Raw genomic sequence first — 14,386 nt, 5'->3', positions numbered from 1 at the left:
ATTTTTATTTAAAGCATAAAATTTTTGCTTCACATTTTTAGAAATCAATACAGGAAGAGTTTAGACTTTTTCCTTTGCTTAGCCTACATCTTCCAGCTATGCTGCTGTTTATGTATCACGTTAATTGCAATTACTTACACTGTAGCTACGAATGATGAGACACACAAGCCTGGGCTTGGTTTAGTGAGTTTTAGTATTGCAGTGTGCCAAATTGGCTGAGCCCCCTCAGCAGAGCTGTTCCGGTGAGGATCTGGATGAACCCCAAGGATAAGCAGGAGCTTCAGCTTCCAGTGAGTCCGTGTCCTCCTGGTAAGGCTGTCGGTGACACCGCCAGTGGGTTTCTGCTGTGGGTACATCAGCTGGAAGCATCATCAGAGACCACAGAGCAGCGTCCATGCAACCCTGTTCTGACCATCGCTGCCAGCGCAGGCTGGTCCAAGAATAAGACCCCGTGGCACACGGAGCTCTGGGCCACTGAGCCTGGCATGAGCTGACCCAGGGTGGCCCGTGGCTGGGCTTTGTTGTCCACTCCTTACGAGTGGTCAGTCACTTGGCTGGTGGCCGCATTGCTGCCGAACCCTTTCCAGGCGCGGAAGCTGAAGAAGGTGCTCACCCCATAAGCAATCATTGTGAGACCGGCAAAGAACTGGAAGAGGAGCACACCCTGCGCGTGAGCGCAGCAACCGCGCCAGCCCCGTGGCCCTTGCCTGCCCACCACTACTTACGGATGCCGCAGCTCTCCGGTTGTAATCCCACTGCCGCCAGGATGTAGGCTGGACGGCGGCTGCGCATGTTACGAAGGCGGTGATGTACAGGACGGTCGCTACAGCATTGAAGATCATCAGCTGGGGAAGGCAAAGAGGAGGTCGTGAGGTCTGGGCTCAGACTTGTATGTGCTAGGATGAGGGATGAGCAAAAGCCTGTTTCACGTTCCTCCCTCTTCCCCAGAACCGGACAAAAAGGGTCCAGCCCCTCATGCTGGGAAGAAATCTCAGGTTAACATCTCATTAAATGCACTCCAGGTTCTGCTGAGTTTCTGGTTGACACCACAACTGCAGGAGTGATGCAGTGGCTGTAACTTTCTGGATTGATACAGGGCTCCCTGTTTTGAAAATTTTCTAAGCAATTGAGGGGCAGAATGAAACAACGTCATTGTGCAAAGTGCAGGAGACTTTGTTCCATCAGCTCAGGAAAGCCTGAAGCCCTGGTGCTCTCGGAGCACCTCCCTGAGATGTTTCCCAATTGGAACCCCCTCTTGCTCCCTCTCAGCTACGTACCACAAGGGGCCAGGGGATCACATAGAACCTCAGCTGAAGCTGCAGGAGGTAAGTCACGAAGAAAAGGACTGTTACTATCCAGAAGAAGATGGACACAAACATCACCCAGCCATATGCCGCGTGGAGGTGGTACGTTGTGTCGGCAATGAGAGCCCACACCAGTAAGCCGAGCACCTGCGGGGTGAAAAGGGGAAAGCGTTCAGGTGGTGGTTCCTGCAGGTGGAAAGCAGAGCATCGCCCATGAGCCCAGCCTCGCCAGCACCTACAGCAGTTGGGTCACCCAACCTGGCTCTAGCAAAGCAGGGACACGTGAGAGCCATGCAGCAGGGCTGGATCCTGGGGACAGCTCAGGATGGGGAGTCCACCTGGGACCCTCATTGCTCAGGGATGGGCCCCAGCAGCCAGTACAGGGATGTCCTGCAAGGCAGGACGTGTGAAACCTGGGCATCCTCACCACCTCTCAACCAAGAAACCCCCATGCCCAGGGCCAGTCTCTGCAGGTGCTGGCTCAGCATTAGGGGCATTTCATGGGCTGGGTGAGAGCTGGATGTTGGGGCTCCTGGGGCCCCAGCTCAGCCTTCACCTCCCCAAGGTGCAGCATCATTTAAAAAAAAAAAAGAAAAAGCAAGCTTCTTGGCTTCTCTCCACTGTTTGGGTAGGTCTACTCTGGTCTGGTTTATACCTCCTGTATATACAGCTACCGGGGCTCACCTCTCACCGTTCAACAGGTTTAACTGCATACCAATTGCAGCATCATGTGCCTGCAGAGCAATCCACAAAAAAAAACAGGTAGGTGAGTCTGTTTCGGGGTCTGCTCAAGGAGAAATAAGCAGAGACAGGGCAGAGCCATTTTCTCCCCTCCCTGCAGCCCCCAGCACAGCCCGCAGGGCAGAGGCAGCAGCAGGGAACGGGTCTCTGCCCTTGGCTCCCTGACAGGCAGGGATGGAAGAGCCCAGCCCAGGTGGCATTTCTTCTATTATTTTTTTTTCTTTCTTTCCCCTCCCTGTGCTGTGTCCACCCCTGATCTTTGGACTCTCGAGGAGATGCTGCCCTGCTTCACCCGCAGCAATGGGTCGAGGGAGCATCTGCCTTCTCCGCCATCCTCTCCCTGAGGAACTCCCTGGAGCCGCAAGTTTGTGCGTATTTTTTTTATTTAGAAAGTCTCTAACCCATGATGGAGCAAGCAGAGGATGAAACATCAGCACATAGCAATGGGGCCTGGAGAAGAAAGGCTGTTGCAAAGCAAATGGCGTTTTCTGTGATTTGCCTTGCTTGTTCTGCAGCCTCAACCACAGCCTGTGCACTGGGACACAGATCTGGGGCTCTGGCAGCTGGCGGGGTGCTGGCGGGCTCTGCTTTACCGTCCTTTATCACCTCCTGGCTGGACCAGAGCAAAGCAGGGAGCCTTCGCACCCGCTTCCTGGAGAGCAAGGAGGCTCCAGCCCTGCACCCTTTGCATTTACCAGCATGACCAAACGTCCTGGGGCAATGCCCACAGCAAGGCTGAGGTGAGAACGTGCCCCAGCTGCAGCCATGACGTATTCTGGTTCCTAGCTGGGGTTGGGATCTCTTTGGGCAGAGCCTGGCTCCTATGCTCGCCTCCGCTTTGGCAGGGGAACCGTGGAGTCATCGCCCACTGGTGGGGAGGAGAAGGGCTCTTTGGAAAGCCACTCTGCCCCTGCGTAAGCCCACATCACTTATTGTCATGGAAGAAACACAACGGCCTTTGTCCTGCCTGAGTACAACGCCCTGGTGCTAGGCTGCCCCGACAATGCTTCCTTGTCTGTCACATCCATTTCTAACACTCGTGATCGCAAAATATGCGCTGGGGAGAAACATGTACAGGAAAAAGCCCAGTGTGCTCCGGGAGCAGGAGGCGGCATGTGTGAGCTTCCCTGTTCTGGCTGCTGGGGAGAGAAAAGCAGGAGCCCTTAGGAGAGAGATTTTGGGGAGCGGTGGGTCTTGGTGGACAGCAGCATGTTTAATGGGATGGCCCCAGCAATGGGCTGGAGAGGTGGGACCAGGTGCGGGGTTAAAGGGTCCTTTCTGCTGACCTTGGTTCCATCTGTCTTTCCTGATGCTCCTGCAAGACACCCCCTGGCAGCATCTGTCCCTGACCCTTTCCTGAGCACTTGTTTCCATGTCACAACCAGCTCAGCCATGCCCAGGGGTTGAAATCTGGATCAGGTCTATGCCAGCTGTTTCACAGCAGCAGCTCAGATTATGTCCTGCTGTTGCCCCCCACAATGCTGCCCCAGGGAGAGGGGACAAGCAAACAGGCTTCCCACCGCGGCGGGGCAGCACTGTGGGCAAACACTGGGGCAGGTCACACGTGGCCCCATGTGCAGCTGAACGCCCACGCCTGTGCACACATTGCACCCAAGGTCCCAGGTACCAGGAGAGACCAGCAGCAGGGGTTTATTCTGTGGTTGCCTCTGATGCTGAAGCCATGGTGAGGGGATGCTGCTGCTCGGTTTGACCATGCAAAGACCCTTGGCCTTGTCTGCGAGTGGCTGTCAAAGCCTGACTGCTGGGGAGGACAACCTGGAGGGCTGGGAATGCCCAGGGAACATAAGAGTCCTATGGACACCTCAGGACCAACCCCAACACACCTTGGTCGGGACCAGCGTGCTTCATATAGCCCTCCGGGCCCCTGCCAGGGGCTGTGGGCGCCGGGATGGGACTCCCTTGCAGGGATGCTCACGCAGATTGGCCAGTGCCCAGACCTGCTGGGCATCGAGCTGAGTTACAACCGGCAAAGGGCGCGGGGACAAGCAGCCGAATTTTCCTCTGTCTTTGGAGAGGGAAGGAGGAGAAAGGGGGGCTGCAGCATCCCAAGGTTAGAGATGAATGAGGGTTAGAGAGCGAGGATGGGGTAGGGATGGCAGCCAAATGGAAACCTATGTCCAGCCAGGGCAATGAAGAAAAGCGTCCGAGGTAGGTGATATGCTCAGACGGCTGCTCCCTCGGCCGAGCCCGCCCCCCCCCCCCCCCCGGTGCCCCCTCCCCGGTACTCACGGCCTGGGCCCCCATCAGCCCCCCGAGCGGCGAGCGCAGAAAGGCGCCGTCCAGGGCGGGCAGGGCGGCGGAGGAGCCCGGGGAGCCGCTCCGGGTCCGCGCGGCGCCGGACAGCCCTGCCATGCCGCGGGCACCGGCACCGGCCCCGGGACGCCTCCCGCCCTTCCCCGGGCGGAGCGCGGGGCCGGCCCCGCCGCCTCCCCCGGGCGTGGCGGGTGGGTCCTCCCCATCCCCACGCACCGGGCTGGGGCGGGGGGGGGGCAGGCTGAGCCCCCCCAGCTGCCCAGTCCCTCCTCCCCGGGGAGACGCTGCGGTCCCTCCCGCGTCGCCCCGCGCCGCGCTGCCCAGTACGTCCCGTCTCCCTTGGACTGGGGCGCCCGGCAGCGGACCCAGCGTTCCGGGGGCAGGACCCCCCCCCCCCCCCCCCGCCCCGGCAATGCCCTGCCTAAGGCAGCCCAGGACACCCCGAGTCTTCTTTGCAGCGCACGGTCACCTCGGTGTCCACCAGCACCCCAGGGCCCTTTTGTGGCCCCCAGCGTGTCTCGGTGGCTGGGGTTGTTCCTCTGCAGGGACAGGACTTCGCACGTCTCCTCGTTGAATCATAGAATGGTTTGGGTTCGAAGGGACCGTTAAAGGTCACCTGGTCCAACCCCCCTGCCACAGGGACATCTTCAACTCCATCAGGTTGCTCAGAGCCCCGTCCAACCTCACCTGGAATGTTTCCAGGGCTGGGGCATCTTCCATCTCTCAGGGCAGCCTGTGACAGCGTTTCACCACCCTCAACTTCAGGAGGTTCCTGCCGGCCCATTTCTCCAGCCTGCCCAGGTCCCTCAGGACAGCAGCACGACCCTCTGGCGTACCAGCCACTCCTGCTGCTTTGGTATTATCTGTCGGCCTCCTGTGGCTGCGCCCTGCCCTATCATCCAGATCATTAATGAAGATGTTCAACAGGACTGGACCCAGTATTGACCCCTGGGGTACACCGCTAGTGACCGGCCTCCAGCTAGACTTCATGCCTGGGCACCAACAGCTTCTCTAGGAGGATTTTACAGGAGGTGGTGCCCAAGGCCCTACAGAAGTCCAAGTAGACAGCATCTGCTGCTCTCCCCTCCTCTGTCAGGCCCATAATTTCATCAGCTCGTCTCCCCTGCCAGGAGAAGCCACGCTGCCTGCTCCTGCTGACCTTCACCTGCTTGGGAATGGTCCCCGGGCGGTTCCACCACCTTCCCAGGGGTGGGGCTGAGGCTGACCGGCCCGTAGCTCCCCGGCTGCCCTTTTGGAAGTCGGGGGTGACACCCGCTTTCCCTCGAGCACCTGTCCCCCGTCACCGTGACCGCTCCAAGACGACCGCGAACGACCCGGCGGTGGCACCGGTTGGGAGCTGGAGGAAGACGGCGGCGGGGGACGAGTGCACCAGCGGGTCAGGATGGCCGAGCGGTCTAAGGCGCTGCGTTCAGGTCGCAGTCTCCCCTGGAGGCGTGGGTTCGAATCCCACTTCTGACAGCTTTCTTTTGCACCGCCCGTCGACCGCTTCTTGCTTGGAGGGGGCGCGGGCTGATTAAAAAAAAAAACAAACAAAAACCCCAACACACAAACCACAGTAGAATTAAAACCAATTAACGACAAAATTCGGTCGTACTGCAAAACAATCGCGGGTTGTCAGAAGTGGGATTCGAACCCACGCCTCCAGGGGAGACTGCGACCTGAACGCAGCGCCTTAGACCGCTCGGCCATCCTGACAGCGCTGGCAGCTTTTTTTCCGCCCCGCGCTACACGACACTCAGCCGGCCGCTGTGGCGGGTCCCCGGCTGGGGGCGGCGGGTGTCGGGCACCGCCGGTTGGCCCCCCCCGCGGCTCCTTCTTGGCGGTTCTCAGAGCCTGTACCTCTCTCCCGCCGGGGGTGGGGGACCGGCGGCCCTCTTGCACGCAGGCTGCAGTGGCAGCGCTCAGAGGTGTTTATACCTCATGTTGGCTGTACCTTGGGCGTTCGTAACAAATTCTCCACGGGCAAAAAGCTTCCCAAAGGTATAAACTTGCTGCCAGTGCCCTGGTCAAGTCTCACAACCCGTACTCCCCACACAGGAGAGAAACCGCCATGGCCGTGCCCAGGAAAGCAGCACAGCCAGCTAAATTGGGAGAGTGAGCTCACCCGCCACGCCATCATGGCTTCCCCCTCCTCCTGACAGAAATACCCCGGGGAAGTCCCACCGCCATGGGGAAAAGGGCTGCAGCCCCGGCCGGTGACAGGAGACCCGGTTGGGGGGCAACCAGGGGGACGACCAGGGCCCGGACCACACAATGGTGGGAAGTGTGAGTCAGCGTTCCACCCCGGGTCCTCATCCGCAGCACGAGGAGGAGAGGAAACACCGCAACGTTGTACAACTGCTTATTTATATATTTAAAAAGGGACCAGAAATAGCCGACGTGTCACTCTGAGGATGTGATGGAGGATGACGGCTTTTCACTATATGGGCCAGCTGCAGAGAAGTCGGCGCTTGGATTTCTCTACAGAAAAACACAAATCCTCTCAGCACTTCTTGGCAGCTCCTGCTGCTTCTCTGGAGTATATTTAATATCGGTTTTATATGAAATGTGGTATTACATATTCTGCAGAAGTGAGGACTGCTAAGGGACTGAAGGAGGTACCAGGACATCTGGCACGTGGGACCGGACTGTGCGGGGATGGGAGGTGGCACGTGGTCTTGGTTGCACATCCCACCTGGAGCTGCCTCAGCTGAGAAACCCCCTCAGCCACTGCTGAGCCCCAGAGGGTCTGACGCTGGGCATGCACTCCCCAGGCACTTGATTTAACCCTTCCCCAGAAACGGCTTTTCCTTGAAATACTTTAGCTGGCATTTTGGAGAAAGATCTGTACTGAGCCTGCCTGCAGCTTCCTACCCTGCCAGCCTGTGGGTACAGCTCGGAGGAGTTGTTCTTGTCCGTCTTTGCATAAGCTGTCACTACAAAAGCAAGCTGGGAGAGCAGCCAGATGAGGGAGAAGTGAAAGGGGGGGGGTGGAGGGGGGTGGAAAGGGAAAAAGCCACATCCAGAGCGACATAAACAGCCAGCAGAGAAAGTTATTTTTTTGAACTTTTCAGTCAGCCCATTGTCCTGCGGTGAAAGTCCCAGCAGCCTCAGAGCAGAGATGTCTGTCTGTGTCCACATGCTGCAACTCAACAAGCAGGAAATGATACAGCTGGGCTGAAATCATCTCCTCCACGTGGGCCCTTGAAGTGTGGGGCCAGCTCTGGCGTGGGATCCACAGGAGCCTGGCACCTCCACGGGCTGGCCTTCTCCTGGGAGGTCCCTCTCCTGCCCCATGGGAGAAGCCCAGGCTCTGGACTTGTCCAGGACCCGCAGGCAGGGCAGTGGCTGGGAGCCCCAGTCCACCCATACTGGCTCTGAGTTACCAGCACCCAGCTAGAGGATCTCCTCACGGCATGGAAACATTTTAGCAGGGCAGAGGGGTTTGGTAGCAAACTTCAGGGCAGAAGCAGTAATTCTTAGTGTGGATGCTTCAGCTAAGGAAGTAATAACTGCCGCACGATGGCATTGTCTGCTGCAGCAAGAGGCAGAGGCCCTTCCAGCTCAGGAAACTCCGCAGGAGCCTTCCCCGGGGCCAGAGCATGGTGTGAGCTCCTTGGGGAGAGCGGGACCCTTTCAAAGACCAGGAAAGGACACATCCCTTCCTCATGGCCCCTGTCACCTTCGGGCTGGCGGGGCCAGTGAGGGGCCCTGGCTGCAGGCCAGGAGCTGGGGGCACTTTGGGTTGGTTTCTTCTTTATCAGCTATCCAGCGAGTGCCCAGAGGAAGCCGTGCATCCTTGGCTGATGGGCGTCTTTCCTCTTGGTGGATGCCTGTCAGTGGTGGCTGGGGGGCTCACAGGGGCCAGCTGCACCACTGCCCTGCACCCCTCCCGGAGAGAGCCTTTGCTCTAGCACTTGCCAGTGCTCCCCCATCCCCTTTGTCACAGCTCTGGGGGTTCCTTGGGGGGCGGCTCTTGCTGCCTGCAGTTGGGCTGTTCCCCAAATTTCACCCCACTGGCCTGGAGCAGGTGAACCTGGGGTTCTCTGGAGGTGTGAGCCAGGGCTGGACGTGGAGGACGCCTGTGGGGAGGTCTCTGGGCTTCAGTCCAGATCAGCAAGAAGAGGCACAGGCACGTCAGCTCTTGCAGCAGATGGTTCATTTTGTTTTGGCACGCAGGTGTGAGCAGGACTGCCTTCAATCACAAGCCCTGGTTTGAGATTGGCTCTGTCCTGGGGGGATTTGTTCCCCAAATAGCATTTTGAATCCTAGACATGCCTCATCCCTGCTTTCTTCAATTCTCCCCTCCTGCTTTCTCTGGTTGATACAAGGAATCATAGCCCAATGCAAGAATCTCCTTTATCCTTACCCCCAGCAAGCCCTTTTTTAACTATCCCCAGCCAGCACCGAAATGCTAATGGCCAGCATCTGTAGACTGTTGCTCTGTGAGCGGCATTGATCGTAAAAACACACCCCACAGCCACCACAGCTGACTGGAACTCTAAGGAGCTCTTCCGTTGGGTGGTGGGACAGGCATAATGCTCCTAGAAAGAAAGTTTGGGTAAGGCAAAAGCGTATTTCCCTGGGATCAAGCTGATGAGGGAGCAGGTCACCAGTGGGGTTCTAGCTGAAACCTAGTGGGAGCATGGAGGCTCTGGGCAAAAGCAGAGGAGGAGGAGGAGACACCCTGTTCTTACAACACAGGGTGCAGAAAAGCTGGGGTGGGAGAGGGAAGGGGTCTGGTTACTCCCTGGTCTCACAGTTGAGCCAGCAAGTCTTGAAAAGGGTTAAGAGCCTGGGCAGAGAAACATGTGTCTGGGTTTGTTTCCCTGCCCAGCCCCTGTGTGTTTATTATGCTAGTTCATGTAAAGGCTTGTTGGGTGTTGGAAGCCCTGTGGGCTGCTGGGGCTGTTTGCTGCTGCTGGTGTACATCCCTGGGCATCGGCAGGAAGCTCGGCACGTGCCCGTGGCCAAGGCTTGACAGAAAGAGCTGCTTGAATGAGTGGGGTGACAGCTCCAGTCTGGAGGGCTGTGATGTCCCATTTCTATAGGACACTGGCTGGGATTTGAAAGCTTGTGGGACAGGAGATTTGGGCTCAGACCAGGGGGTGCCAAACGGCCTCAGCGCACCCACATCTAGCAGGTCATAGCGCTGCATGGGGCAGCTCTTCTCGCCCTTTGGGGCTGGCCCACTGTTGCCACCGGCTCTCATGTAGACACCATTGGGGGTCAGCCCCAGCAGCACTGCTGCAGAGAGGTTTTCTGGATCTCTCCTTCACCCACCATCACGGCTTAACAAAAACCTTGTGTCAAACTCGTCCCCTAGACGCTGTGGGAAGGCACACAGCCTTCTGCCCTAAGGCAATGGGAAGAGGAGAGCCTTTCCGAGAAGGCAACAAACAGAGCTGCTTCTGGTAAGCTCCTTTCTTTGAGACTGGCAGCATTCATGTGTGAACATGTTGGATGGAGAAGCGGGAAGTGCGGATGTGGAGGGGCAATGATTGTGCTGACCCATGCATGCTTTTGGATGGGGCCAAAGGGCTGGGTCTGCGGCAGGTGGGAGCTCCCTGCGCCCCTGAGCGAAGGGCTGGGGCCAGGAGCTGGCCATTCCTGCCAGAAGAAGGAACCCCCTGGGACATAGGGGTTGCTGGCACATGCACTTTCTGTTCCCACTGCCATGGGAGGGAGGGATGGGGGGATTAAGTGGGGGTGCTGCAAAGAGGCACATGCCTTATCCTCTTCCTCAGCCAGGGCAGCAGGTGCTAGCCTGGACCTGGGCTCTGGCAGAGGTGAAATAGCAGAGCTGTGGCACTCTTCCTGCTCCCTGCCTTCTGCCTGTTCCCACAGTGGCCCTGGTAGGACCCTTTTCCAGGATGCAAAGGAGAGGAGACCCCCCCCTGTACCACCCTGGGGTGAGGCACAGCACAGCCACTCCTACGCCAAGGTAAAGCCTGACAGCAGCTCCTGCGGCAGCTATGGTCTCCTGTGCCGCACAGGGGTTCTGTCACACCCATCCTGACCAGCCCTGCTGCCGCTCTCCCCTCTTTTCCCTGCCATGCAGTGGTGAGAGACCCCCCTTTCAGGATCACCTGGCTCTCCTTCATCATGCCAGCTCCATGGAAATGTTGCCTTTGGGGCCTGCAGCTATGCAGAAGGATTGCAACATCAGGATGTCTCTCCAGCTTTGTAGGGACTTGGTAGGACCCGATGTGCTCAGGCAAGCGTATCCTGGCGGAGTCCCAGCATGCTCCTTCCCCTTATCTGCAAAGCTGCCCCAATTTCATCTGTGCTGTCCAGGCACATCTCCCCAGAAGAGCCTTCCCCATCCCCTGTCCTAGGCAAGAGCTTGCACCCGGTGGCTGTGTTTCTCTGTGGGGGACAAGTGACTCTTCTCTGTTTGGAAAGAGCTTAACTGTGTTGCGGAGTAAACAGCTCTGTGTTTTTTTTCTCTGCACGCAATATTTTCACCAGCTTAAATCTCGTTTATTGCAGCAGCCCTTGCAGTCCTTGGCAGTCTCCATGGGACGGGAGCAGAATGAGTTGTCCTCAGTCCTGGCTGCTCCAGCTGCCAAGGAGAGGCACCAGTCCCACTGCAGGTATGCACCCTTCCGTGTAATGTTCCATTGGGATCAGCCACCAGCTTGCAGCTCAGGTGTGGTGCTGCCAGGGGACAGAGCCGCATCCCGCAGCCAGGCTGGCTTGGGATGCTGACCGGTAGCTGTGGGCTGCCTTACTGTGGAAAAATACAGAGCATCAGCATTTTGCAATGTGTGCTGGAGCCCAAATTTGCTCTTATTCACAAGGAAGGAGGAAGCTATTGTGTTCAGAGAAGTAAAAGCCTGGGTGATGTTCTCTGCTATTTTTGAAACATTTTCTATGTAAAGCTGTTTCTTAAAAACACAAGCCCTGCACTGGTTGATACTTCCCAAATAGTTGTTCTATCCCATGTGGAGACACTGGCTGCAGACAGCCCCAGACATCTGTTCCTCATTTCCTGCCTTTTTCTTTAATGTGAGAAAATTCAGTGTCCTGCAGTGCCAAACAAACAGATTTGCTGGATCCCCTGTCATTTAATTCTCTCCCTTATTACACTAATGGCTCAAGAGCTCTACATTAAGCATAGGCTGAGGGCATCTCCAAAATGAGAGGTCACCTTTGGCTCTAAGGAACCATCTCCTGGGTATGGCACTGGTTGCGTTGGCTGGGAGAGAGGAGGATGTTGGGTCGGTTCTGGACTACTCTGGGCTATACCACCCAGTGCCATGTAATTGGAAAAGCCATCAAGATTTCTCCAGATTGAAGTCTGGAAATCTGGTCCCACACATCAGGGACCGGCTGCACTCCCTGGCCTTGACTGCAGTACATGCACCACCAGTCTCCCACGTCCTGGCTCAGACCTTGCTGCATGTGCGCTCTTCAAGAGAAACTGGAGGAGCGCAGTGCTGGTGCTTGAGCTGCCTTGAGTCTAATGCTCTCGGACTGCAGTAAAGGGGGATTGTATCAGAGCGGTGGCTGAGCTGCCAACCCCACTGAGGAGAGGTGGGTGTAGTGCAAGGACGAGCTGCCAGCTTGGAGCTGGGAGCATTAGCAGGGGAAAGAGAATCTCATCGTATGGCCGGAGCTGGAGTCCTGGGTCAGCCTGTCTCCTTTGCAGCATCAAGACTGGCTGGGTCTTTCCAAAAGCTAAGTGTTCCTGCTGCCTCTTTCCAACAAGCCTCTGGGACAGAGATCATGGACGACATTGTGGACAGCAAAGGATGCTGTTAATACCTGCTACCAGGGGTGCTGGGCTTCCCTGCTCTAGGAATACCAACTCATGAAGTCTTGGGAACTCCTGTACAGACCATGCAGTGGAAATCATCAGCATTCTTATCTGATCCGCTCTGGCAGCTCTTTCTTCCAGGTCACATACAGCCTCCTACATCTCACTGACTTTTCATATTTCTCCAGTCACCACTTGATTTCCAGGAAGACAAACCTACTGTAACAAACAGCGCACAGTCCCTCTTGCACAAGGAACCAAGAATAGCCATGGAACATAAATTTCCAACATGGAAACACCCTGTAGGAGACGGGCCATGTTCTGGGGCCATTTCCTGTTTGTTTAGGACACAGCCCTTGTTCTCTTTGCATATTGTTTTGCATATTGCCTTTACAGGGTCAAGTTGCTTTTAGCTTTCAAGAGCAAATCTCCCTGCATGAGTCATACGTTCCTTCAACCTGTGAGAACCTTGACCCTGTGCACAGGCCTGGCAAAGCTGCAGTGGGTGGGAAATGCTTGGAGCTGCTTTCAGGTGTCTCATGGCAGAGACAGGATCTGGTTCTTTGGCCCGTGGTGTCTGTGGTTTGGAGCAATAAGCCAAGCTCCTGGCTAACGGTGGCCAGTGAGCAACCAAAGGTTAGGGGTATGGCATCAGCTCAGGCTTCTGACCATGCCTTGTGCTGTCACCAACATCTAGTCCACACCAGACATTGTTCTCCCTTTCTCTGCAGCAAAGCCAGTGTTTAAGTAGCAGGACATCCACCCTGATATGAAACTGTCCTTAAAGCAGAGCAGGAACTGGAGCCAGACAGCCCAGACTCCAGCCTCAACGCCAAACTGTCTGGCGTGAGCCACCAAGTGCTTTTGTGGGTGCGCAGGATCAAACCTGGAGCTGTGGGCCCAGAGGTTACAGTCCCAGCCCCAATGGTGTACAGTGCCCTGTGCGTGGTCCCTCTGCCCACACGCATTAGCAGGTGCACCAGATGTACATTTGCTCATGTTTTTTTCCTTGTCCATGTTTCAGATCAGCCTAAGGTCCTTCCTCATTCATACTACAATTAACATTATATGGGGGGGAAAAAAGCAACCTTCTTCCTAGTAGCTACTGCTTTTCTTCGGTGCTATACCATCCCTTCAGAGAGCCTTTGGGTGCTAAGGGTAACCTCAAGAAGCCTCCTTCCAGTCCTCCTAAGGAAGAATGGGGAAGGGCTGTGATGAGCTGCCCCAGCCTGTGGCCTTCACTGAAAGGCTATGATGTTCACGGTGGGCTTTCTTCCTCCTCAGTGTTAGTCTGTTTTGTTTCATTTTCATATATTTTCTTAGCACAGTCTGTATTCCCTGGTTCCCAGTTACTCAGTTTTTCTGCTCTTTGTTTTCTTGAAAGCTGGTTGTCCCTGACTTGCTGCATTGCATACTCCATTGCTTGGGCACTGTGGTTCATGTTTATGGACTGGGATTGCTGGTGTCCTCTTCTACCTGCCCTCATCCACATGACAATTTAATCTACAGTCCCAGACCCACACTGAGTAACTACTTGCTATTCATAGAAACTAAAGCAAAAATAAATCAAATTAAGATAACAACAATTGCCTAGACAATTTCTATCACAACCAAAGAAGCTAAAATCATCTGAAGTCAAGTCCAGAGAAGACCTGAGACCCTTTGCTGTCAGATCAATATAATGCCTGTGGTTTATCACTAGTTACAGCAGAAATATCTCCTGGGCTACAGCAGGCCCTCTGACTTTGGGTTTTTCAGTGCTGCAAGACCCAAAAGAAGTGCAGTAAGTGGCTGGCACTGGCATGCTGGAGGAGCAGATGTGCAATGGGACAGGGAGGGTCGTATAGGAACCAAGTTGGGAGCAATGATGCCAGTTTTCTGCCAGCTGCAGCCGAGGTTTGTCACTGCTCTTTGGAGCTGCCTGCTCCCTTCAGAGCAAATTGCTGTGTCCTGCTTTTGGTAACAACTGCAGGGCTTGCCGGTGGCTTAGACCCACGGCACTGCCGGCATGTGAAGGCTTGCCACGTCCCACGGAGCTGCACTGAGGCTGCAGCTGCCCTCCTCCCTCCTCCGGCAGGTTTTTCCTTGTGCAGATTCCACCTCCAAATCCAGCTGCCGAGCTCACTGGGAGCAAAGGGAGGTCTCTGAGAGTGTCCTGGAGAAGCCCCCTACCCGGCAAAACACCACTAGCCCAGTCTGCGCAGGAAAAGCAGCTGCGTTACCCTGCCTGCCAAAGAACTGTTTGCACCTTAAAACCAACAACGCCTGTGGCAAGTCATGCCTTTAGCAAACAAAGCACTCGCCC

General features: G+C 56.1%; 1 protein-coding gene and 2 non-coding genes across 3 annotated transcripts; 1 reads left to right on the top strand and 2 right to left on the bottom strand.

The window, feature by feature from the left end:
• Positions 1–2: 2 nt before the first annotated feature.
• On the bottom strand, positions 3–4,482 carry PLLP (plasmolipin). Its single transcript, XM_049805083.1, has 4 exons — positions 4,296–4,482; positions 1,278–1,451; positions 726–845; positions 3–646 (listed from the first exon to the last, which is right to left on the bottom strand). Exons 1-4 carry the CDS (start codon positions 4,416–4,418, stop codon positions 533–535), a joined length of 531 nt encoding a protein of 176 aa, XP_049661040.1. The 5' UTR covers positions 4,419–4,482; the 3' UTR covers positions 3–532.
• Positions 4,483–5,715: 1,233 nt separating this feature from the next.
• On the top strand, positions 5,716–5,798 carry TRNAL-CAG (transfer RNA leucine (anticodon CAG)). The gene has a single exon. It is a non-coding gene; the product is annotated as a tRNA-Leu (tRNA).
• A 154-nt stretch (positions 5,799–5,952) lies between these two features.
• TRNAL-CAG (transfer RNA leucine (anticodon CAG)) lies at positions 5,953–6,035 on the bottom strand. The gene has a single exon. It is a non-coding gene; the product is annotated as a tRNA-Leu (tRNA).
• Between the last annotated feature and the right edge of the window lie 8,351 nt (positions 6,036–14,386).

This window comes from Accipiter gentilis, chromosome 7 (genome assembly GCF_929443795.1).
Source record: "Accipiter gentilis chromosome 7, bAccGen1.1, whole genome shotgun sequence".
Classification (NCBI taxonomy): Eukaryota; Metazoa; Chordata; class Aves; order Accipitriformes; family Accipitridae; genus Astur; species Astur gentilis.
Note: the sequence above shows the minus strand (reverse complement) of the source record. Positions and strands in the feature narration are given on the sequence as shown.

What these genes read in the sequence shown, in the direction of transcription:
- PLLP (XM_049805083.1), bottom strand. Translation starts at nt 4,418, where the DNA reads ATGGCAGGGCTGTCCGGCGCCGCGCGGACCCGGAGCGGCTCCCCGGGC. An exon ending in TGATCCCCTGGCCCCTTGTG is followed by an intron (nt 846 to 1,277) that starts GTACGTAGCTGA and finishes TGCCTTCCCCAG; the next exon opens with CTGATGATCTTCAATGCTGT. An exon ending in ACCGGAGAGCTGCGGCATCC is followed by an intron (nt 647 to 725) that starts GTAAGTAGTGGT and finishes CTCCTCTTCCAG; the next exon opens with TTCTTTGCCGGTCTCACAAT.